Here is a 23,205-nt window from a genome sequence, read left to right on the forward strand (position 1 = left end):
ATCAAAAAATGGCCGAAAGAATCAGAGCACGTCAAACGAACCAAGCATGGCGACGTCCCGCCGCACTCGCATGCATAACGCGCCGATAAACAAACAGACCATGCGGGGGTATGAATGGTGGAATCACGTCGCAGACTCACGCCTGGACGGCCTCAGCGGCTTTGCCCAGTTCGCCGATCGCCTCACCCTCCGGAACGGCGGCGATGGTCGGGGCGGCAGCGGAGGCATCGGGTTCAGCAGTAGGCTCCGCAGCCTTCTTCTCCTCGGCCTCGAGCTTGTCGAGCCACTTGGAAATGAACTTGACATGCGCGCTGTAGTTCAAGGTGGTGTCGTGGGCATCCCTGAAGGATACCGAGTGCGTGAGCTCGCATTTACAATCAGGAGGTCCAAGTTTATGCCTACCTGACGACGCCCTTGGAGTCGATGATGAATGTCACGCGCGCGGTCTCGACGAGGCCGAAAAGGCCCTTTCCGACGCTGTAGGCCTTCCGCACCTCGCCCTTCTCGTCGCTGAGAACAGGGTACTAGAGCGGGGATCAGGTGGGCTCGGGAGAAGCACATATCAAGCGGCATACCGTCAGCTTCTGCTTCTCCACGAAGGTCTTCTGCGCGTCAACCGAGTCAGAGCTGATCCCCACGACTTCGATGTTGGACCGCTTGAACAGGTCTTTGTCTGTCCCCACGGGCGCATGTAGCTTCGACCACGAGCGCAGAGCGGAGATGACTCACCTGCGAGCGCGTCACGGAACTGGCAGGCCTCCTTGGTGCAGCCGTAGGAGCCTGTATGGCCGTTGTGAGCCACTTAAACGCGTCGCCAGCATGAGAGGACATGCGTACCAGACTTGGGGTAGAAGAAGAGCGCAATGGGCTTGCCGCTTGGGGCGAGCGTGTACGTTTCGCCCTTGGAGTCCGGGAGCGAGAACGTGGGGCAGGCTTGCCGACAAGAGCGTGGACCATTGTGTGGTGTGAGGGGGAGAGCGTCGTGAGGGGTCGTCAGAGTGGGGAGGAGGGTGCGGTTGCACGAACACAAAGACTCGGGGGGTTCGCGAAGGGCTGGGAAGCCGCTTCGGGCGCGGTCGTTGGCTTTATATGCGAGTGCGGCTAGGCGAGCCCCGGGAAGCTTCGAAGGGTGCTCTAGATCGCGCGCGGGCCGCGTTGGGTGCGCATGGTCGGCTGCATGCGGGATTTGTGAAGAAGAGCACGGGTCGCTTGGTGATGGACGCGGTTCTCGAGCGCGCCTGGGCGAAGCTGGAGGGGCAAAGGGTCTTTGAGCCATGCATCGCGCGGGGGATTGTGCAGAGGTTCGCGGAACAAGCGTGGCGGAGATCCTCACGGCGCGCGTCATCGCACGAGACTGGTCGCGCGCGTGGGGACTGCAGGCAATTGCCGACGCTGCCTGCCATCGCTTCTGCCGGTGACGTCCTCGCGTACCCGACAATCCTCCCGGCACGCGCGTCCGTATTCTCCTCTGCCCCAATGCGGACGCTCTCCGAGACTCTGAGACCAAGACCGAGCGAATGCCCAAGCGCGGTGTGCGGTGCACCGCCTATGCCACGCTATGGGCTCCTGGTTCCCATCGCGAACAGGTGACCGACGCACCCCCTCCGGCAGATCAGTCCGCTCGGCGACCTCTGGCCCGGTTCGTCGCCGCTGCGCCCGCGGTACATAACACAGGCCGTCTCACCCTGCGTCCCTCCCTTTGCTCTCTCCTCTTCTCGCCATCGGAGATGCACTACACCTCCCTCTACTCCCCGCCGCCCCCCACGCCCGTCGTGAACCTCCACGACTTCGTCTTCGATTCTCCCGCTTACAACGAGCCGGACAAGGTCATCTTTATCGAGCCCCTCGCAGGCCGCCAGTGGTACAGGGATGAGGTCAGGCAGCGCATCAACGAGGGCGCGACCGCCCTTGTCACCCCGGAGGCAGACGGAGGCTTCGGGCTGTCCCCAGACGGTGAGCTCGTCGCGGTGATGAGCACAAACTGCGTGGTCAGTACCCTCCTCTCCTCTCCACCTCCAACGCCCAGGGCGCAGACCCAGCTCTAGTGCCTGCGGGGCCCCACACGGGGCGCACTCTAGCGTAGTGTATGTCCCGGTCCGATATCGGAGACCACCGCCCCGGGCGTCCCGCTCACCGTTGCCAATGCAAACGACACAACCGGTGCTGTGCCTTGCGGTGGCTTCGAACGCTAGTCTGTGCCCGATATGACAAGTGGTCGGAACGAGCACCAGTTCTGACCGCTCAATTTACAGGAATACATCCTCCTCGCCCATGCGCTCTTCAAGACCACCAACCCCCTCGTCCTCATCCCGTCCGGTGCGACCGCGTTCGAGCTCGAGCACTTCCTCAGCGTATCCACCGCAACTCGACTTTTCGTGCATGCGAGCCTCCTCCCCATCGCGCTCACCGTCACCAAGAAGCTCGGGTTCCCGGACAGTCGGATCTATGTTCTCTCAGGCGACCCACAAAGTGGGCGTCGGGATCTGATGTCCGCGATGGATGAAATCCGGAGACGCAATATTCCTCACGTCCCGTCAAAGCCGGTCAAGGACGACACACTGCTCTACTTGGTGTTTTCGAGCGGCACGAGCGGTCTTCCGAAAGGTGCGTTCTTAAAACTTTCCCGGAGAACCGGCGCGGCCTTACGCATCCCATGCAGCCGTAATGCTTTCCCACAAAAATACGATCGCGAGCATGGTGGAGGTCGCTCATGCGGCCGCGGGTGATGATCCGCATCCGTTCTTCGAGGTGACTCTCACGGCGCTGAAGGATGTTCTTGCCGCTAAGAGCTCCAATGCAGAAAAACCCACCGATTGGCCTCGGGTTCCTGCCTATCTACCACACCTACGGGCTGCATTTTATTTGCATTCGTCCCGTCTGGACGGCGACGGCCGTCATCCTCATCCCTCGCTGGAATGCCGACCTCGTCCTCGACCTCATTCCAAAGTGTGTACTTGTCTTTCTTGTGCGCTGCGCCACCGAACTCAGCTCTTATGTCACGGTCAGATACCGCATCAACGTCGTCCCCTTCACGCCTCCCGCGATCCTCCAGCTCGTCAACCATAGACGGATCCGCGAAGTCGACCTGAGCTCCTTGGTCTCCATGGGCAGCGGTGCATCCCACCTACCGCCCAAGGTCGCGAACGCATTCACGCGACTCGCCAAGAACGTCGGCCGCGTGAACGAAGGCTTCGGCATGTCCGAATGCGTGAGCCCCGTCCCCATCCTCCCCCTCCGCTTCGCTGACCCGCTCGCGCCCTCCACCAGACGGTCTCCGCGACGCGCGCGTGCCCAGAGAGCAAGTTCGGCGGGCCGCGGCCCGGCAGCACCGGGGTCCTCCTCCCGGGCGTCGAGGCACGCATCGTGCGCGACGACGGCACGCTCGCGGGCGCGGACGAGCCCGGCGAGCTCTGGCTCCGCGGGGACATCATCGCGCTCGGCTACTGGCGGAACCCGAAGGCGACCGCGGAGACGTTCGTCGACGGCTGGCTGCGCACCGGCGACCGCTTCCGCGTCGACCGCGACCAGCACTTCTTGTGAGTCCCGCCTTGTCCCCTTCCTCCGGCGCGCACGCCATCGACGACGACGACGACGACGACGGCGCGACGAGGGAGATCCGAGGCTGACGCAACCGCACCCCCCGACCGCAGCTTCGTCGAGCGCATCAAGGACGTCCTCAAGGTCTCCGGCCAGCAGGTCTCCCCCACTGAGCTCGAGAATGTCCTCCTCGCGTGCCCGGACCGGCTCGTCGCCGATGTCGCTGTCGCGGGCGTGCACGCGCCCGGCACGCGCCTCGCGGACGAGCGCGTGCCCCGCGCGTGGGTCGTCCTCAGCGACGCGGGCAGCCGCCGCGGCGCGGACGCCGCCGTGCGCGCGCTCGACGCGTGGATCCGGACCAGCCTGAGCAAGTTCAAGTGGCTCCGCGGCGGGATCGCGGTCGTCGACGAGGTGCGTGTTTGCTTCTGCTGCTGCGCGGGGGTGGGCCAGGCGCTGGGGCTCACGGTCGTTTGCGACGCAGATCCCGAAGAACCCGACGGGGAAGGTGTTGCGCCGGGTGCTGGTGCAGCAGTACGAGGAGCAGCTTAAGACGGCTCCTCAGGCGAAGCTGTGAGCGTCGAGCGATGAGGGTTTGGCACGCGGTATAGATGCATATGTCACCGATACATCTACGCTCCTGATATCCTTAACACCCTTACATATCTGCACCTGTATGTCGTACGTATGTACTTGTAGAGGGCCTGGGTACGGTTCACCGCCGAAGAGTAAGAGGGCGCGCAATGTTTATAAAAACATGGTGTCGCCCTCCGGGTTATCCTTATTCGTCGTTGGAATATATTCCAGCTTCCAAAAGTACAACGCAACTTGCGTGGATGGTCACTAGTGCTGTCCGTCCGAAATGCGCATGGTAGCGATAAGCAATAGCAATGGTAACGATCCTACAAAGCTACACTCTACGACCGTTCAATCATCCCCGTCCAGTCAAACTGGTCGTACTTCTTCTTGAACTTCTTCACCCGCTCCTTGTTCTGGTGGAAGTCGATCTTGCGCGGCCGCTCCACCGGCGCGGCTCGACGTCGAGGATATTGCCGATGATCTCCGCGGCGAACCACCTGCACAGCACGTCACAATCAGCATCCTCTCGGCTTCCCTTCTGGAGCGACGGAGTACGCACCGGGGAAATCGCCGCCGCCCTTCTCGCCCTCGTCGACGTCGTCGTCGCCGTGGCCGGACACCTCGCTCGTGCCCTCGATGACGTGCCCGTACCCCTTCTCGCCCTTGTAGTCGAACTGGACCATGAAGTACGGCAGGTTGGGCACCATCGCGCGGCGGAAGCCTCCCGGCCGCGCGGAGAAGTCGATGAGCTTCTTGTGCTGCGACCACTCCGCTTCGGACATGAGGATGGACTCCTGCGCTCTGCGCGTCAGTGAGAGGGGGGTGGCGCACCGCGCGGTGACAGACCTTGAAGTACCCTGGGATCTGCTCGAACTGCTCCCAGGGAGGGGCACGCATTCGATGAACGTATGCTTTTGTGCCTTGATTGACAAAAGCGTCTCATAGAAGACGACGCCCTTGTCCTCTTCTGTGAACATTTTCATGAGGCATTTCATGAAGTTCTGGATACAACAGCATAGAACGGGCAGGCGAGAATAGAAGACACGCACCCGAACTTCGTCCCACATGTCGTCGTCTCCCTCGAGAGCGACAAATGGTGCGCTATGGGTACGATGAGACAGTGCCCGCGTGAGCTCTTCGTTGAGAGTACACGAGAGGTAGGCGCGAGTGCCCATTGCAACAATGGGGGCTTTTGGTAACGAGTCGTCTTCTCCATAACAGAACGGGCACGTCGCAAGGACCTTCATAGTCTTCTTGTAGTCTAAGCAGGCCTCAATGATCAGCTGAGACAGCGAAACCGAAAAAGCTCACCATTGATGGCGAACTGCCGCTTCATATGGTCAGCGCGCATCTTCTTCCTGGCGAGCTTGTCCGCGTTTTCGTCGAGGTAGTCTTCATTATTCTATGTGAACTACGTCAGACACTACTGCTTTCGTTAAGCATGCATTCGCACCTGGAATCCTCCATCTGTCATGATTTGACGGGCGAATTGTGTGTCGAGGTCCTTCTGGTCGGCCATGCCTCCGCCAAACTTCTCTTGCCTGAGCATCTCCCCAAGGGTGATGGTGTCGTCGTCTGCATCCGCGCGGACCATCTCACCAGTCTTCGGATCTCGCTGTTCGACCTGCGCTACCGTCAGCAAGTCTCGGTGGAGTCATGGACTGAACTCGATCCTCACCGTGGCCTTTGGTCTGCGGTTACCTGGGAGATTTGCCGGAGCGTCATTCTTCCCTTGACCAACATCGTACATTCGCCCGTGGACGTCCAGAGTTGGCATCACCTCCACCCTGGTCCGCACGTTATCCTCGCCGGCGTCCTCCCCATTCGCCCTCTTCAGCTCCCTCTCGTACTCCTTTTCCAACTCCCCTGCGTTCGCCGCGCCCATGAGCTTCGCGCGCAGCACCTTCGCCTGCATCTTGTTCAGCGACGACGGCGACATCGCGCGACCCACTGGCCCCGGCCTCGCCCCGCCCAGCGACGGGGTCATCGCGCTCGGGATCGGCGTATGCGCCTGCGCGAGCGGCGTGCCCGTGCGCGGCGCCGCCTTCCCCCTTCTTCCCCCGTCAGACAGCCCCGGGGTCGCGGGCGCGCTCCGGTCGAGGTCTGGCCGGCGGAACGACGAGCTGCGGCTCGTCCCGCCGCTCGGCGTGGACATGTCCGTGAACACCATCCGCCGCTCGCCGCCGCCGGGGGGCGGCCCTGGCCCTTGCCCTTGGAGTCGCCACCGCGCGACGCGCGGCGGCCCTCGCGCTCGTCGAGGATGCGCCGCTCCTCCTTGGCCTCCTCGAACGCCTCGAGGGAGCCGAACCGCTCGAGCGCGACCTCCTCGATGGGTTTGCCCTCCTCGTCCGCGGTCTCGTACGCGCGCCGGAGCTTCATCATGCGCCATTGGGAGCCGGGGCCGCCGGCGACGACGGCCTTACGTGGCGCGTCGGGGAGGTCGTCGACGCTCTTGCCCTCCTTGAGCGCGGTGTTGAGCTCGTTGTGGCTGATAAACGGCTGGAAAGGCGGCGCAATATGAGAACACGAGAGAAGTGGGGAAGCAGAGCGAAGGGAGGACGCACCTTGTCGGGGACGGGCTGGTTGGGTGGAGGCTTCTTCTTGCGCCCCGTCCCCAGACTAGAGAAGAAGTCCACACCTCCACCGGTTGTTCGCGCGTTGGCGGGGACATCACCATAGCCGTCCATCATGTCGTGTCTTCGTTGTCGGAAGTCTTCTTGAGGAGACGCAACGGGTACGGTGGGGGCCGCAGGTCCATGAGCATCCACTCGTCCCGCTTCAGCGTACTTTCGGTGCGCGTGGGGGGAGGTAGCGAGGGATCATCAGGGGCAGCCTCCGCACGCGACTTCATCTTAAGGTCTTCAGGGAGGGTATGTTTGCGGCGAGAGGCTGCGTGCGCTCGGTGCATGAGACGGGAGGTGCATGCGAGGACGTACGCACGATTTGGCTGTCCATGTCAATGTTCTTCTCTACCCACATGTCCTCGTCCCCGCATCATCGTCGACGATGTGAAGGTGATCTCCGCCGCCGTCCTTGCGGGAGCGTTTACGACTGCCATCCTTCTCAGACTTGTGCTTGCGCTTGCTCTTGTGTTCGCGGTCGTCCCTGTCATGACGGTGTTTGTGCTTTGAAGAGCGTTTTGAGTCATCGCCGCCCATTTGTACCAGAAGAAGTGGCAATGGCAAGTGAAATTGTGGGGTCGCAGCAACAGAGAAGGTGAGGGTGGAGAAGAGCTGAGCGAAGGAGCGCTGTGGCCACCGGCGACTCGAGCGCCTCATGAGGCTTGAGGCTTACACATTGCGTCACAGACCCCAGCCAGTAAAATCATGCGTTACAAAACATCCTACACAAACTCACTCGCATATGCACCACGAGAACTAGCTAGTACATGGACCTCAAGGCTACAAGGTCGTTGAGATGTAATTCGAGCGTGTTCGATTCCACAGCACCAAGCACATGATCCGTGAACGACAACGACAGAGATACATTCGCTTCCACTGAAGCGTCTCGGAATGTCCGGGTCCGCTTCGGCCAGTGCGCGATATGATCTTCAGGACAAGTGTGTCGGGGGATCAAATCTAGATCAACCGGAGCAGAGCCATCGAATGACGGTCGCTCTTGGAGGGCGTTGAGAGCGGGTTTGTTAGAAGGCCAGAAGCGCGCGAACGCGTAGTGCGACATGGCTGGGGAAGCGCGGGGACGCATGGGATGTAGACTTGTGGACCAAAGAAGTTGGTGAGTCTTCCCCTTCTTGAGCGGGTGCATCTCCAATCCCGTGTAAGAGCAACGTCCAAGGGTAACCGTTATTAAGACATCGTGGATGGCGTTGAGGAATATGAGGGTGAGAGGGGGCGTGCCTTGCCATTTTTGCGGCGTCGGGGTCACAAAGACCAACTTGCAACGCATGAGGCGTTCCGCATCCGACAGAGTTGCGGGTCGGATAAAAAAGGGCGATGAGCGGTCACGCTCAAATCGCCGCACCATCTGAAGTGGCGTATCGTCATAGAGCGTGCCTACTCGGTACGTTGGGCGAAGGGGAAGGTAGATGTCTTCCCATGTTTGCCGCCACTTTAGTTGTTGCGCGAGGCGGGGGTCGTCGAGGACAAAGAGGCGACAGGGGGACGAGGCTGGCAGGGGGATATGACAACAGTGGTAGAGGCGCTGTCCTCCGCGCGCCGGGATGTGGTGAAGGTGAAGGAGCATCCAGACGGGCCGTACCGCGCCTTCGCTATATTCCGAGCAAAAGAGGTCCGCCAGAACGTACTCTGAGTCCTCGCCAAGCTTCACCAATGGTAATCGAGCGCGAACGCCATCGGGAGTAAAAACAAAAGTTGGAATGCCAGAACGCGCGATTGAGGAAGCACGCAATGAAGTCTGGAGTACGATGTGAGCTGGCTTAAGAAAAGCATGCCACGCCGACTGACCTCAGGAGTGTCATACACCTTAAACTGGCCGTCAGAGTAGAGCTCAGAGCTTCCAATGAAGCTCTGAAGAGTCTTGGCTGAGAGATAGGGGAAGACTTCGCAGTATATGTCCCGGTGATTGAGAGTAGTGAGTGTGTCTAGATCTTCTAAGCTGGCAAGGGAGGCCTTCTCTCCCCATGCAAACAGAGACGTGTCGGTAGACGACTTCATGATCTCTTCTTGAAGCCGGTAGAAAGCACGGTGGCCTTCACCGTAAAGTGCTGGCATGTTGACCCCAAACAAGCCGAACAAGCAATACGCCTGGTCTTCGGGACGAGTCGTCTTCCGCCTCGCGGCCCATGACAGCCGTGCCGCAACGCTTTTGTCCGTAACGTCTACTTCGAAGCAGAGGACGCCGTAGGGAACGCCGGTGATTTCTTCAAGAGTGCCGGCGAGGTCAAACTTTGTACCCAAAAAGGACCAATCTGCGGCCATGAAGACAACGGTCCTCGGTGCGATGAGCTCTTGGAGGGTCCATCCTCGGGTGTGCCATCGACTGGTGTGGAAGTCGGATGTAGTGTCACTGACGTCACTGTTGGGGCGGACGTCGTGGAGGTACACGAAACAGACGTCAGAGAGGGCATAGTAACGGAACATGGAGTTGATTGCCTCGGTGAGCTCGGTGCTGCTTGTCTTGTCGATGCAGCAGGTGTCGACCCAGGCCCAGTTGTAGCCATGGCGGCGGGCCACAACCAGGAAATTGTGGACCTTGGGAGACAAGAGGAGGAGGCGGTCGAAGAGGAATGGCCCGATTCGCATTTGAGCCATTGACGAGGTAGTTCTTCCCGGGGATCCCGCGTGCGATCGCCTGTCGCTGCAAGTGGGGGGCTGATGGAGAGACTAGCAAAGCGCTGGGTGGCAGAAAGAACGGCCCTGCCAAAACGTGTGGCCAGGTTGGGCAGTGTGATCTTTGAGAGCTCTTGCACTTGCTGGAAAGTGTTCTCTTGCCCGTCTGTTCTCCATACATGGGATAAGATGGCGTATCCTCCGGAACGTGGCCTGGATCCGAAAAAATTTGAGCTCTGCACTCCCAGTGTTGATCAGCCACATGGCCTGCCTATGTAGTAGACCTGTACGAGATACGTGTCAGACCGAATATGTCGAGATAGGGCGTGCACGTTTGCCCGAGGCAAAAGTGCGCAGTCTTGGCTGCGACTAGTACGTGCCTCACCTGAGGAAATGCAAATGGGCTCCCAAAGGTAGCTTGGGTGTCCGGCCAATATGGGGTGAGAGGCAGGGAGTAGTGCGTACGTTGTACATGGGGCACGACAAGTTACAAGATGGGAAGAGTTGGTCACCACGTCAATCCAACGTCGAAACTGTCATGATCCTGATGTCGTGAGCCCGTGTGAGAGCCACGTGCACATACTACCTCCAACAGCTATGGGCGCTACATGCATGATGAGCCCTGGCCGCTGCAGTGCATGCTCAGCTGTGTGCACCATTGCTCAAACGTTCATGTACGAGGGACTAGGTTTGATGAGAACCAACTAACGAGGCCGCTGTGAGCCACCCAAAGTTCATGATTATGATATGCAACGGTACAATACGACGACTAGAACACAACCCTCATTTTTGGCACGACAGGTTCAGAGACAGACTCGCGAACCTATTGAACGACATCCTGCTTCCTTCGACCCATTACGTGCAGCAAATCCTCACTCCGCGACGCTAATGGAGGCCTGCGAGTCGTCCCCCACCCCGAGCTCGCTGGGAGCATACTCAGAGAACTCCGGGGCGGCAGCAATCGACTTCAACATCGGTTGCCTACAAAGCCGTGCGTCAGCTCACACTTCCCGGCTCATCACAGCGGCGCACTCACCATTGCCGTTGTACGCCCCGGGCCCGTCCGTCACCTCGTTGGCGACTTCGACCCCAATGCGCGGCGTGGCGAGCTGCCACTCCGGCACGCTCCCGTTCGTGATCGCGAGCGGCGCCCGCTTCTGGCGGAGCCGCCGCCCACCGTCGCCCTCGCGCGCGCTCGCGCCGTGCCGACGGAGCTCAAAAAGTAGGTCCCCGTCCGCGTTGAAGACCGGGCTCCCGAGCGCGTACGCGCCCGCACCCGCGAGCGGGAAGCAGTACTGCCACGCGCCCTCGAACGCGCGCATCTCGCGTACGAGCCCGTCGAGGTCGACCTTAGGCGGGAACGCCTCGGTGAGGAGCTGGCCGGGTCCGCGAGCGTCGCGGACCGCGCGAGCTCGGCGAATGGGACGACGTCGGGCCCGATCGCGTAGGTGGCCGGGGTGAAGACAGGGTCGTGCGAGCCGACGGTGTCGACCTTGATGGTGTTCCCGAGCGTATGGACGGTGACGTGCGTCGACCAGCTGACGGACGCGCGGGCGCTGTGGAGGGTGGGAGTGATGAGCAAAGTGGGAGCGGGGAGAGAGACGCGGACATACGTGTAGTCCTCGTGTTCTGCAGCGAGACACTGAGCTCAACCTCGCCGCCGATCTTGATGCTCAGAGCGCCTTGCTGACGGCGGTGGGAGCTCCACATAGTTGCGCGTAACGCCTGGGAAGTCCCATTAACATCCTGCGTCAACAGGCCGGGCACAAACTCACAAGATACGCCGCGCGAGGTGTTCGTCGGGTTCGCGTTGCCGCGCGAGTCGTACTGCCAGCGCTCGTTGTGCTGCCAGAGGTACTGGAGCGTGCCGTCGTCCGCCAGAGGCTGGATGACCCACTCGCCGGCCACTTCTTGCGCTGCTCGTGGCGAGCCCAGGGAACGAGCTGGAGCCCGCGGAACTCGGGCTGCTCGAGCGCATCCGCGCGCTGGGGACGAGCGTGGTGAGCACGTTGACGCGAGCAAGGAGCGTGAGCACGCGCTCGTCCATGAACACGCGCCGCGCGATGCTCAGCGTCCCGTGCGAGAAGCTGCGCGCGGCCTCAGCGTGCACCACCCAGTACGCGGACCAGTCGAGGTGGTGTGCGGGCGGAGGGCGGTGCGCGGTCATGCCGAAGATGACGAGCACAGGCTCGTGCCCGGCCGAGACGTGCGCCCAGTTCTTGCGCGTGACGGGTGTGGATGAGTAGACTTGGAAGTCAACGCTCGTGAGCGCGTAGGAGGAGGGGAGAGTCGCGTCCGCCTTCCAGACGGGGACGCTGGTGAGGACGTGGAAAGCATGCTTGCAGAGGGCCGGGAAGTAGTGTTGAGTGATGTAGTGGATGGCCGCCTGCAGCTTGAGGACAGGAGTGGCGGATCCCCTGCTTGTCATGGGTGAGGTCGGCGAACAGCGAGTAGTCATGGATGTATTCAGCATCTGCAAAGAGCGTGAGTGGCTGAAACGTGATAAGACAGAGATGAAGTTCAAACTTACTGTGGAGGTCGAGACAGACGTGGTAGAGCTCGCAGTCTTCAACGACACCGTGCTTCTGGAAGGCCATGGTGTTCTGGTATGCATCCGAATCAAAGCCCTCCAGCTCGTGTTGCGAGCACTTCTTCAGTGGCACCTCGAAGGCGAGGCGCCACTCCCCGAAAGTAGCGATCGCGTCGGGCTCCAGCGACGGCACCCACTCGCGGAGCGTGGTGAGCGCGCCGCCCTTGAGGTGCACCCACACGATCGCGCGATTGTCGCTGAGAAGGCGGACCGTGAGCGGCTTGAACGTGGCGCTGAAGAACTTGTCGTGCTTCCACTGGCGCAGAATACCTTGGGCGCTCTTGCGAAGTGAGGCGAAATGCGCGTCGAGCGAGCCATGTGAAAGCGCGGCGACCTGGTCGAAGCCGTACATGTGCGTGTGCCGGATCGAGTCGCGCGAGTGGTCCGGAAGGCCGACTTCCCACCCGCCGGAGGGGTGCTCAAGAGGCTTGTGGACCGTCTCCCAGCGGGTGTCGTGGGTGTACAGAATGTCGTAGTGGACGTCCTTCAGGAGGCGGACGTACTCCTTCGTGAAGAATCGCACAAGAAGTTCCGTCTGTTCGGCGCATACCGCATCATCCTCGTCGAGACCGGGGAAGTACGACTTCAAATCATGGTAGCGCGGCTCTAAAAGAGTCAAAAAGGAATTACGTCACACTCCGCGATGATCATTCAGTGAGAACGTACCTTTGTCATAGTCGAGCCGAAGGGTTACAGCGCGACCGTCAGCTGCGTCGGAGTACAAGACATCGACGACTAGAGCAACCCTCCAGTCTTTGAAAGAGTGAGTAACGTTCCTTCATTCAACAGGTCAGTCTGATACAAGCGGAACCTGGTTAATGGACCACACACCCGCTGTGATCGAAACAATCAAGTTCGTCGATGTTGAAGTAAATGATGAGCTCCTTGTCGCAAACGATCTCAACGGTAGGAGGCTCCAATCCCATACGGAAGCGACCGTACGTCCCTTGCCCGTACGACCTCGTGTTGAACTGTGCGAGGAGTCGAAGAGGCCAGTTAACCTTGTCGCCGTTGATGCCGCGATAGGAAAGCATGGACGACTTGAGCCAGATCGAAGTAAGATAGGTGTTGATCTGGTCGACGCTGATTCCTCGGATGGAGTGTGGAAGAAAGCCTAGGGAGGTTCAAGAGAGCGTAGTCGGTGATCATCATCGGGCTGTAAGGACCAAACTTGGGAGGGGAGAAGAGAACATGGTTGCCAGCTTCCTGGAGCAATTGAAGATAGCCCGCGAGGAAACGCGTGAGCTGGACGCTCCCGAATGAAACATGCGGCAGGTAGAAAGAGAACCGAGTCTAGAAAAGAAAATATGTTAGCAAGATCAAAAGGTGATCGATTGGACGAGCACCACTTTTGAAGTCGAGGATCAGGAGGTTGATCGTGCTCTCATATTCACTGATGAGAAGGTTGTTCCCATAGATAGAGCGGCTCTCGAAGGGAATGCGATAAGTACCCGTAGAGGACCGGGGTACGGCGTCGAGTCACTGCTGACCGTATGAGCAGGGATCCATATACTGGACTATAATGCGAACTCACCCGCCACAACCAAACGACTTTCATCCAGGGTGAGGTGAAGGACGGCGTCATGGCTACAGATGAACTCCAGGACGGGCTTGCCAAAAGTGGCGTGGAAAGCGACATCGAAGGTACCGTCCAGACTAGCAGCGCTATACTTTGCTAGGGCGTAGTTGGGTTCTGGAGATCCTCTGTTAATGCAAGAATGATAGCGATAACAGCACTGGACATACGGTTCTCTAGGCGACGTGACCCACCATGCTCAGCGAGGCAGTGCTTCGCACTGTTGTACAAAGCCTCGAGCTGAGCGTTGAGGTAGTAGAGCGTGTGGTGAGCGCCATTCTCGTCGGAGCACATGATTGAGAAAATTCGGGAGTATGGAGTGCGTTGGGGAGTTTGGGAGAGGGTAGAGAAACAGTGCGCCCTTCGTCGTGTTTATATACCTCCACGAAAGAGCTCGCAAGCGCACCAACCACCGGTAGAATCCTCTTTCGACATGTCCGTTCCTGGTCTGTCCAGGTATTTTTGTCATTTCTGTACCGACATGATGGCAGCCCGGCCAAGAAAACCCCGTACAATTGCAGTCGAGGCCCTTCTATGAGTAAATTGAGACAGCTGTCATAGAGAACTGCACGCGTGCAAATGGACAGCAGGATGTGCGCCGGCGAGCCTTCGTATTCGTTGCCCAAGTTGAGCTTGCGAGAAATTTGGCCCGACGCTCTGTGGCGAAGTGGGGACTCAGCCTAACGGTTGTGAAAACGAAGGAGGTACATACTGGTGTGAGCGTCGGGAATTGAGGGTTGCAGGCTGGTCCAGACCTGATGACAGGGCTACGTACGGATGGGTCGTCGAACAGTGCGCGCCAATTATGGTGGCGGACATCCCATTGCTATTCACAGCTTCACGGTGGGACTGCACCCTCCGCGGCTTCAGTAATGCATCACAGAGTGGTCGGCTTTCCTCTCAGTACACTCTCAGCTTTGCGAGAGCGACTCTATGGTTGACCACGGGATCCTTCGGGCGCAGTAAACCAACGAGCAGCATTCCTGCTGTCTTACGTACCTGGCAGAGGGAATATACAATGGGAGGGCCATCGCAATGTTGACACTAGCTGGCGTCGGCGAGCTTGAATCCGGTCAGGGCCGTCCCGGGTCAAGCGCACACCTGACCACCAACATTCAGCTTTGCAACTCGTTTACTACAACTGCAAGCCTTTCTGTGAAGAAAATACTCACCCTGCAATGGACCCTCTGTCAAGAGAATGGATACGGCATGCATATGCACTGTGTCGCATTCCCAGAGTTTGCACGACGGTGCTTGCGAATGCTTCTCCGGAGTCCACGGGATCTTGGAGCGGACAACACGACGCTCGGACTCGGTCCCGATGGAAACGCTGGGCGGTCTGGACTTGTCCCTAACCCCGCAGTTCGGTTCCTAATTCGGGTGTCTGTTTGATGTTCGCTTAGCAGGTCGAGTTTCATGCTGAAGTTGCACCGAAGACTGCGCGACCGCAAGGGGAAAATCCCGAAGACGTCAAAGGATCTGGTCAGGGACGACAGGCACTGGCAGACTGGCAGCCGCCGTGTTTTTGGAGAACACGCGAGCGAAGGAACTCGGCTCAAGGAGGAGAATGGCGGCGGCCTTTCGCGAGTGAGCGAGTCGGCTTCGAACGTGCGAGTGGTCCGTTGAGGACGGGTTTCGAAGCGCTCGTCCAGTGTCCCCAGTGTCCGCCACCTTCAATGTCCAGACTATCTCGCTGCCTTGCCTTGGCCCGCTCTGTAACAAACAAAAGACATCTCTTGCTTTTACGGCACCAGTCTTTCTTCGTCGCTCTTCTGCCGCGTTCTCCACCAGTACTCCCCGCTTGTCGAGTTCCACTCAGCATGGCAATCTGAGTCGTTCGTATCTCTATGGTATGGGTCATGCGAACTTTACCGCGCCACGAATGGTAGGGGTTGACGGACCATTGTCGCAGTACCATCATCGGTGGAACGCATGCTGGAAAAGTCATTGGCTAGCACCACGGATGTGATCATATACGACCTGGAGGACAGCGTACCACCCTCTCCCGCAGATAAGAAGAACGCAAGAGCCCGGCTTCATCACTTTCTGTCTGTGCGCCAGCTGCATGTGCTTTCAAGAGGATCGTAGGAGCTCATATGTATCCATACAGACGCGCTCAGACAGCCTTCCGTCGCCCGAGCGGATCGCCGTGAGACTGAACTCGAATGCAACAGCGTTTTTCGAGGATGATATCCAGCAAGCGGTGAGTAACTCGTCCTCTTTGCTGTATTTCCCTTTGTTTCAATTGCATTGGGTAGCTCTCCTTTCCGTGCGTGCGCACGCTCGTCCTCCCCAAGATCCACTCCGCGCAAGACCTGCACTATATCTCGGAGCAAATACACGCCGCATCCCAGAGGCACGCCTTCCGAAAGTCGGGATCACCGCCTGTGAGACTCGTAGCGAGCGTCGAGAGCGCACGGGCGATGTACAACCTCGGTGAGATCGCGGCGTGGAAGTCCACTTGGGGACCGGTCACGGGAGGAGAGTTGTCAGCATTACTGGTGTGTCCTTCCCTTAGCATGTTTTGGCTACAGCACGGGAAACTTAGTCACGGCTGGGGCCGGACAGTTCGCGGCGGAAGATTGTGAGTACATGATCGCAGGCTCTGTCAATGCGGGCCACACCGTTGAAGGTTTTAGACTGCGCGGACACGGGCATAATCCGCACCACGTCTCGTCAAGAGCTGCTGTATACTCGTTCTCATGTCGTCGTCACGGCGAAAGCATTCGGGCTCGGTGCAATTGACATGGTGGGGTTCCGCGTTCATGTCAAGCTCGTGATATTGCTTGCTGACATCGCAAAGGTGTGTGTCAACTACAAAGACCTCGACTATCTGCGCGACGAATGCGAAGACGGGCACAGGCTTGGATTTACGGGAAAGGTGTGTCGTAATCTCGTCACCATATAGGCTTGGGACACTGAGGAGAGTGAATTCACAGCAAGCAATCCATCCCACCCAGGTCGAAGTGATCCAGTCCACATTCGTGCCAAGTTCTAAAGGTACGCTCACCGTCTTGAACCAATCACCGTGACCGCTCAGTAGGAATCTCGTAGAAATTCTGCGCGCCGCTCGCATCTTGAAACAAATGGGGAAATCCCATCTACTGAACCGGGGAGCTGCTGGCTTGGAGCTCGAAGGAGGAGGTATGGAGATGATTGACGCACCTATGATCAAGCAGGCATGTGGCTCGGTCTCCTTTCTCGCACGCGAGCTTTATTGACCAAATACACGTACAGGCTGAGAACGTCGTGCGCATCGCCAAGGCCGCCGGCTTGCCCATCCCTGATGTAAAGTGAAGCTGCGATAGCACTCACGCTTACCAGCCACCACATTGTAATTTGACTCTACATTGAGATCTGCTCCGATGGTGGCTGCCATCCCACCATGCGCCCTTGGATTGTCACGTTCTATTTGTTGGAAAGTCCCGGCCAACGTAGCAAAATGTGATACTCGAAAGCCGTTCTATCGGCTCCAAGTACATGTACAATAGCTCCCGCGCCACCTATCATATACGATTGACTCAGAGTTCGCAGCGGGCCATGTCGCACATTCGATAATTTCCACTTCAACACCCGCACCTACTTGACTCCTCACTTCTAGTCATGTGCCTTTTTAGCCATCATCTTCACTGGAATTCAAACATATATTCAATGGAAGCAGACGGTGTAAAACGATAGCATTGGCACAGGGCAAATAACGGTAATACAGAGCTTACACTGTCGACTAAAGCACATACGCTTGCATAATCTACGACTGCGAGCCTGTCGCGCCTTCCAAACGGTTGATCTCAACCTTGATGCGGTCTCGTGCGGGACCCGGAGCGGTATACCCCGCGTACTCGACCATGGCATACATCCACTTGGAGAGGTACGACGGGTTTATCGCGATAGTATCATCCACGATCTACGTCGAGCAAGTCATCAGTCTCGTTATTCTGAGGAAGCAGGAGGCCATGCACACGACACTGACCTTGGAGAAGTGCTTCAGCCGGCAAGGCAGAACGAGCACATCCGGAGCGCACCGCGCCATGCTCGGGTCGCCGCCGCCGTCCACCGGGCATGGCTCCGCGTCGGCATCCTCGTCGTCCGGCTCGGGCGCGAGACTGAGCAGCTCCGCGTGCGTCGCGTCGAGGCTGACTTCGTGCGCGGCCGCGAGCGGGACGGGAAAAAGCGGGTAGAAGCTCCGCTGCTGGAGGATGTGCCGGCAGAGGTTCGCCATCGCGTCCGTCGGAGGCTGGCCTAGGGGGACCTCGGGCGCGTCGAGGGGCTCAACCTCGCCTGCGCGCTTGAAGAGCTCCTCCGTACGGAGGTGGAAGAGGGTGTCGACGCTGCTGGCGGCGATGTGCACACCGTTGAGCGTGAAGCGGGCAGGGTTCGGGAGCATGCGGATGCGCTGTGGATCAAGGGAAATCCAGTCAGCTTACAGTCATTAAGGGAAGGAAGATAGTGACACGTACTGGGTCGTCCGCTAGAGCTGAGTTGAGCTCGGGTTGTGGGAAGACCGCGTGGTCGCTGAGAATATCGCGGACACCAGGCACCAACAACGCAATACTTCCCGGGGAGTCGTCGAGGAATTCGCGTAGCCGAGCAACGAGCACTGTGCGGAACATGTCTTCAGGCGTAGAGTCAACGTCCCCCGCCTTGATCATAGAATGCGTGCTATCAATGAACGGTCCGAGCTGACGACCGTCAGAATCAGTGATCGTTAATTCCTGTATGCACGAAACATCGCTCACCAGGAGGACCACGGCAGGTTTTGTAGCCCTCAAACTGGTTACTAGGTGTTGTAACGGGCGGAATTCTAAATCGGACTCCGCGGTGAACGGTCCACATGCGACACACATAGAGAATTGGGTCTCCCCGCTCTCGGTCTTGACTAGTGAAGGGGGTGCCGGCTCTAGGGGAGGCAGCTGGGTATTCGATCATTAACCACCACACAGGTCTGGAACGTCATACACTCACCGACAGAATTTCTGAAGCAAGAAACGAGCCGCCTCCCCCGTACTTGCCCTTCAGTGCGACAATCGCTCCCGGGAATAGCCCTTGACCTGCGAGTCCCTTCTTGCCCTTTCGCACCTTCAGGTCAGAATCGAAGCGAAGAGGAACCCGCGCGCCTGAACCCATGTATCGCGATGATTGGAGGAGCAGTGACGACTCAGTGAGCTTCCCCGATCCCGACTCGGAATCCTGAGCGATTCGGCCGACTACCACGACGTCTTCCTTCAAGGAAATGAGCGCAAATGGCAAGAAATAGATGTGAATCACGTACATCTGTCACTGCAGATGGGTCACCTAGCTCCGCTATGTTATAGTACTCTTTCACCTGTTCTCCGAAGTAGTCGATCCTATCGTCCAAGACTGCCAGAGGTTTAGTGAGGGCTCTCAAAACAGAGAGTACGTAACCCACCTTCACTTCTTCCCAACGGTTTTTCGTACATGTAATGGTCTGCAGCGCCCCAGAGCTCAGCATGTTCGCGTGACCTCTCAATAAGAAACACTCACAGGATCGCCTTTTCCTCGACTTCTCGTCCATCGCCGGCCCCACGAAGTTCACCCTGCTCGGTCCAGCTACCGGCATCCTCTTCTCCTCGATCCGCGCCACATCAAACCCATCCTGCACTCTCGCCACCGGGATTGGCATCTTCCCCTTCACTGGTGTCCCTATCGGACCCGGGGTCCCAAACGGCGGACGCCCTCCCCGCGCCGCCGCCGTCGGGGGGCCGCCGAAGTTGCGCGACTGGAGCCCGGAGAGCTTTCCGCGCGAGGAGAGCATCTTGTTCACGCCCGCGCGCTTCGCCAGGTCGCGCTGGATCGTCTTGCGGACGTCGTCGAGGTCCTGCACGCTGAACTGGCGGGGGCCGCGGTTGAAGGAGACGGCCTCCCACTTGTAGAAGAGGTCTTCCCCGGACATGTTGTGGTTCTGACAGAGCTTCACGCCTGGACATGCGTCCGTTCGGTTAGCGAGCGATGGGCTGGGTGAGACACGCGAGGCTTACAGTCGTCGACCAGGCTGTCTTCGATGCTGTCTCCGAACCTTTCTGTTACTTGGGAGCGGAGGGTCGCGCTGTCCATGATTGATGGTGCTGAATAGGAGGGGGTGTGCGAGAGTTGTGAGACCGAAGAACAGCGTGAACGCGGGAAGAGGGATCGGGAAGACAAGTACTTCGCGCATCGCGTGACTTGACGCGTTCAGTCACGTACGCGTTACTGTGACCGACGCGTTCTGCGCCGCGACCTTTGACTAATCAGCCTCCCGGACACGAGATATCTAGCACGCGTGAGCCAAAGTAATTGGAACCAGAGATAATGTTGCTTCACTCAAGTCTCCCACACGTAAAAAATAGGGCATCACAGCAAATCCGCACATCGTTTCATCCATATATTACACCGTACAGTTGACAGTACGCGCAGCCGAGGCAGCAAATATGCAGAACTACAAACCACCACTCGCAAGCTGGTGATCCATATGTATCCTCCCGCTGTCGCAGAGTCACCTCGCGTTTGTTCTCCATGGTCTCGATAATCATACAACGCAGGTTGGTCGGTCCGGGTGCAGCTAATGTATACGCTCCAGTACAGCGGGTAGATGATAGGTGATAGGCGGTGGTAGTCGACAGGTTCATTGGGGAACATCGTGGCGGAAGGAAACGTAAATAGACAGGGGCGGCGGACGAGAGCGAAGGCAGTTGGGATGCATGTCAGGTGGCCGGGTCGGCGGGCGTCCGGTGGAATTGAGCTTGTGACTGGGCATGGCAAGATGCGGGGGTGTGGCAGTCATGTGCGGGATATGGAGCGCAGGGCAGGGACAAGTGGATCTATGCAACCTCCGCTGCGGGCTCGTCGGTGGTGATGACCTCCTCGTCTTCGGATGCTTTCTGTTCACCCAAAGGACTTTCTTTCGCAGGCGCCACGGTCCCAGTCGCGCTCGTCGGTGACACAGACAGATTCTGGTGAACCGGAGGTGAGGTAGCGTGGGGGATACTAGAACACAAAAACCGAGGTCAGCGTCCATTTTCATTCCATCAACTGCACAGCGTTCGCCGACGGAAATGCCACGGACGTTCGGTAGTAATGTGAAAAATACTCACTTCTCGGGGTTAGGGATCGCAGTCCCGACGGTGTTCTGGGGAGCTTTGCCAGCCTTGCTCAAAGCGTAATCTCCGGAATCGAAGTATTTACGATCCTGTAAGGATGAAACGGGATGAACACACAACATGAATGAGAGTGCGTGCTAGAGCAATTCCTACCTTCTGCATCTTCGTCAACACATTCTTGTGGGTAGGGAGCTTGCCATAGAGACGGAACAGCTTCTGCTCCTCCTCAGTGAGTTTCTGCATTCAAATGCACATTCGTCAGCCTGATGCTTGCGCGAACATAGAAGGGAGACCATCGGTAGTCATGTATGGTCCGATGGATGGGAAGGGGGTGGACTTCATTGAACGCGGGATTGGAATTGAGACGTACGCTGATGTCGACCTTGTTACGCTGAGCGGGCAACATGACTATTCGGTGGCGGCAAATGCGCAAACGTCGATGGACGGACAAGAAGGGGTGTTGAGGGAGAGACAGAGGAGAGCGAGGCTCTGTCGAGCACGGAGAGTGGAGGCCTTATGGATGGATTCTTTCGCAGAGAGGATGGAGGTCGTGAATGGAGATTCCTTAGCCGCCCGCAGCCAGTCTTCCGCACAGCCGGCGGAGTCTGGCGGAGCCCAAAGCCCTTGTGACGTATGCACCCTTGGGCGGATCGCTCCCGTTGCCACGCTCCATCGAACACTGTTTCCCGGTCAGCTTGGAATGGAGCTGCTGGCACCCTGAAACAGCACTCGCGGAGTCGCGGTTAAACGTGCATGAGGCAGAACACGACCTAAGAGGCTTATTCGCCCCGAAACACCTTTTGCAACATGTACAAAGTGGCTTATTTCATAAACTACACAATAGTAAGCCAGTCCGGCGACTCCGGCCGGTCTCTATCGTGATACAAACTCTCAAGCTCCGCTTGAATATCCACCCCCACTTCGCCGCTCGTCCAGGGCCTTATCGACATCGCGTGCCAAACATCGCGTGCAACGAGGCTGCCCTCGTTTACCTCATGTGCCCCATCGCGTCGCTCCTCCAATCTATCGATAGCCTTCACAGCACCGGCCGAGCTTCCTGAGCGTGCTTCCCCAAACAGTGAGGCGGCGTTTCCGTCGGCGCTCTTGTAAACGTGTGGCTGACAGGGTTCCGGGTAGCTAGAGTCGTGTCGTCAGATGATCCTTGGATTAGCCAGCTGGCGGTGACACCGAGTTCCGGGCCGGATCCAGAGAACCAAGCCCTGTTAGAGTAGCATACTTCCTCGGTGTCGTGGCAGAGAGTATTGCCTGACAAAACCAAGCCTGGTGTCGCGTCGAAAGAGGGCCGATAGAGTGAATCTGAAGGCATGGATGCGGCATAGCGTTCCAGATCGTCGACGTCAGGTTGGAAGTCCTCGGGAGATAAACCTGTAGCAGTTGTGTGTGGTTGTTCCATTAGAGTTTGGTAGAGTGGCTGGTCCGCATCTTGTATGCTGTCTGACGCTGGTTTACCGTGCGCAAGATCTGCATGTGAACTCCAACGGACGAGTTCGATTTCAGGTGAATCGACTGCCTGTTGGAACGGTTATGGTGATACGGGAAACCCAGAAAATCGGCACAAACTACGTACGTGAGGGGTATTGAACGTATCCTCGTTAGCGCCGTAGATAAAACTAGGGCTAGGACTTGGAGCGCATGCGGAATAAACATTGTCGAAGTGCAAGACGAGGTCTTCCCTTGTATCGGATATGGCTAGCAGGTGCATACCACGTTCTCGGCTTTCGCCGACGAAATCCGTCTCGTCGCCGAACTCGACTTCGCTTAAGCCCCGAGCCTCCAGACCGTCAGCCCAGATCTTTCTTTTCGCCGTAGATTCTCCCATGGCCATTCCCAGACCTGCATCAATCAGGTGCAGATTGTCCACACTAGCCCCTGTAGATCTGGCCCCGGGCGCTACCGTGCGAACATGCTTGGAGAATCCTCCAGTGAGCTCAAGACGTTCTTTAAGAGAATTTGGGCGCACCTTGATGCGAGTGGTTTTTGGACTAGCCTTTAGCATCAAGTCCATGGCCTGAGACAGCGTTTCTTGACCGTCCATGACTGGACTAGAGTCGCCGCAGTCAGGGCTCGATGTTGCAAACGCGTCGGCGTCGAGGAGGTTGCGAGCCTCGAGAAGTGTAGCCACAGAAATGGATTCGGCACTTTCGCATTGCCGATGCAGTGCCTGTGAAACAAACGGCGACTTGAGCGGCCGCGTGTGAGGTAGAACCCGGGAGAACGTCACCTTGATGATTCGGCACGACCGTTCCCGAAAAGCGGTGTGCGGGGAACGGTCGATGATCTCCGTAATGCTCAGAGAGACTTTGCTTGATGCGAATTTCTCGGCATCATATCGCTGTGGGGGCTAAGGGAGGGAATCTTCGCGAGGACATGAACGCACTGCTCACCTCGCGCCATGGGCCGAAAATTAATGGATAACGTCTACCAAACCGGTTAGCTCTGAAACAAGTGCGTCGTGCAATGAAGAGACGGCGACTAGACGCCTTCTGGTGAGGGAAACGTGCACTTTCGCCGGTCCAAATACCGATGAAAGGCGTTCAATTGTCGGCCAGAGGGGAAGGAACA

At 58.2% G+C, this 23,205-nt stretch overlaps 8 protein-coding genes across 8 annotated transcripts; 2 read left to right on the forward strand and 6 right to left on the reverse strand.

Moving 5' to 3' along the window:
• Positions 1-136: 136 nt before the first annotated feature.
• BXZ73DRAFT_101091 (AhpC-TSA-domain-containing protein) lies at positions 137-957 on the reverse strand (the record flags this gene model as incomplete). The annotated part of the gene is made up of 6 exons (XM_048014792.1): positions 137-341; positions 403-524; positions 576-673; positions 730-780; positions 838-901; positions 943-957. 6 exons carry the CDS (start codon positions 955-957, stop codon positions 137-139), a joined length of 555 nt encoding a protein of 184 aa, XP_047878133.1.
• Positions 958-1,727: 770 nt separating this feature from the next.
• BXZ73DRAFT_89789 (acetyl-CoA synthetase-like protein) lies at positions 1,728-4,111 on the forward strand (the record flags this gene model as incomplete). Its single annotated transcript, XM_048025388.1, has 8 exons — positions 1,728-1,988; positions 2,253-2,604; positions 2,660-2,748; positions 2,801-2,946; positions 3,007-3,208; positions 3,268-3,536; positions 3,651-3,948; positions 4,019-4,111. The coding sequence occupies 8 exons, from the start codon at positions 1,728-1,730 to the stop codon at positions 4,109-4,111; spliced, it is 1,710 nt and encodes a 569-aa protein (XP_047878134.1).
• Positions 4,112-4,451: 340 nt separating this feature from the next.
• On the reverse strand, positions 4,452-7,271 carry BXZ73DRAFT_89790 (CwfJ C-terminus 1-domain-containing protein-like protein; the record flags this gene model as incomplete). Its single annotated transcript, XM_048025389.1, has 13 exons — positions 4,452-4,553; positions 4,574-4,610; positions 4,669-4,912; positions 4,970-5,114; positions 5,163-5,374; positions 5,425-5,515; positions 5,567-5,737; positions 5,792-6,312; positions 6,339-6,612; positions 6,678-6,810; positions 6,852-6,964; positions 7,054-7,095; positions 7,119-7,271. 13 exons carry the CDS (start codon positions 7,269-7,271, stop codon positions 4,452-4,454), a joined length of 2,238 nt encoding a protein of 745 aa, XP_047878135.1.
• A 2,963-nt stretch (positions 7,272-10,234) lies between these two features.
• Positions 10,235-13,822, reverse strand: BXZ73DRAFT_101094 (uncharacterized protein; the record flags this gene model as incomplete). The annotated part of the gene is made up of 14 exons (XM_048014793.1): positions 10,235-10,343; positions 10,395-10,738; positions 10,792-10,918; positions 11,054-11,087; positions 11,138-11,278; positions 11,322-11,779; positions 11,808-11,835; positions 11,893-12,558; positions 12,619-12,728; positions 12,784-13,066; positions 13,119-13,245; positions 13,404-13,434; positions 13,483-13,645; positions 13,699-13,822. 14 exons carry the CDS (start codon positions 13,820-13,822, stop codon positions 10,235-10,237), a joined length of 2,745 nt encoding a protein of 914 aa, XP_047878136.1.
• Positions 13,823-15,424: 1,602 nt separating this feature from the next.
• Positions 15,425-16,825, forward strand: BXZ73DRAFT_46486 (citrate lyase beta subunit; the record flags this gene model as incomplete). Its single annotated transcript, XM_048019704.1, has 9 exons — positions 15,425-15,580; positions 15,639-15,731; positions 15,787-16,029; positions 16,097-16,112; positions 16,168-16,277; positions 16,332-16,409; positions 16,468-16,528; positions 16,583-16,719; positions 16,766-16,825. Coding segments are annotated over 9 exons (954 nt in total), but the record flags the coding sequence as incomplete, so codon positions are not given.
• Positions 16,826-17,276: 451 nt separating this feature from the next.
• Positions 17,277-19,600, reverse strand: BXZ73DRAFT_101095 (DNA polymerase alpha, subunit B; the record flags this gene model as incomplete). Its single annotated transcript, XM_048014794.1, has 9 exons — positions 17,277-17,432; positions 17,499-17,921; positions 17,986-18,207; positions 18,265-18,438; positions 18,491-18,748; positions 18,798-18,886; positions 18,936-18,974; positions 19,031-19,465; positions 19,525-19,600. The coding sequence occupies 9 exons, from the start codon at positions 19,598-19,600 to the stop codon at positions 17,277-17,279; spliced, it is 1,872 nt and encodes a 623-aa protein (XP_047878138.1).
• A 743-nt stretch (positions 19,601-20,343) lies between these two features.
• Positions 20,344-21,028, reverse strand: BXZ73DRAFT_89793 (Endosulfine-domain-containing protein; the record flags this gene model as incomplete). The annotated part of the gene is made up of 4 exons (XM_048025390.1): positions 20,344-20,509; positions 20,617-20,711; positions 20,776-20,859; positions 20,993-21,028. 4 exons carry the CDS (start codon positions 21,026-21,028, stop codon positions 20,344-20,346), a joined length of 381 nt encoding a protein of 126 aa, XP_047878139.1.
• Positions 21,029-21,658: 630 nt separating this feature from the next.
• BXZ73DRAFT_77298 (uncharacterized protein) lies at positions 21,659-22,678 on the reverse strand (the record flags this gene model as incomplete). Its single annotated transcript, XM_048022634.1, has 2 exons — positions 21,659-22,153; positions 22,211-22,678. 2 exons carry the CDS (start codon positions 22,676-22,678, stop codon positions 21,659-21,661), a joined length of 963 nt encoding a protein of 320 aa, XP_047878140.1.
• Positions 22,679-23,205: the final 527 nt, after the last annotated feature.

Source organism: Epithele typhae (assembly GCF_022376455.1).
Source record: "Epithele typhae strain CBS 203.58 chromosome Unknown BXZ73scaffold_22, whole genome shotgun sequence".
Taxonomy (NCBI): Eukaryota; Fungi; Basidiomycota; class Agaricomycetes; order Polyporales; family Epitheliaceae; genus Epithele; species Epithele typhae.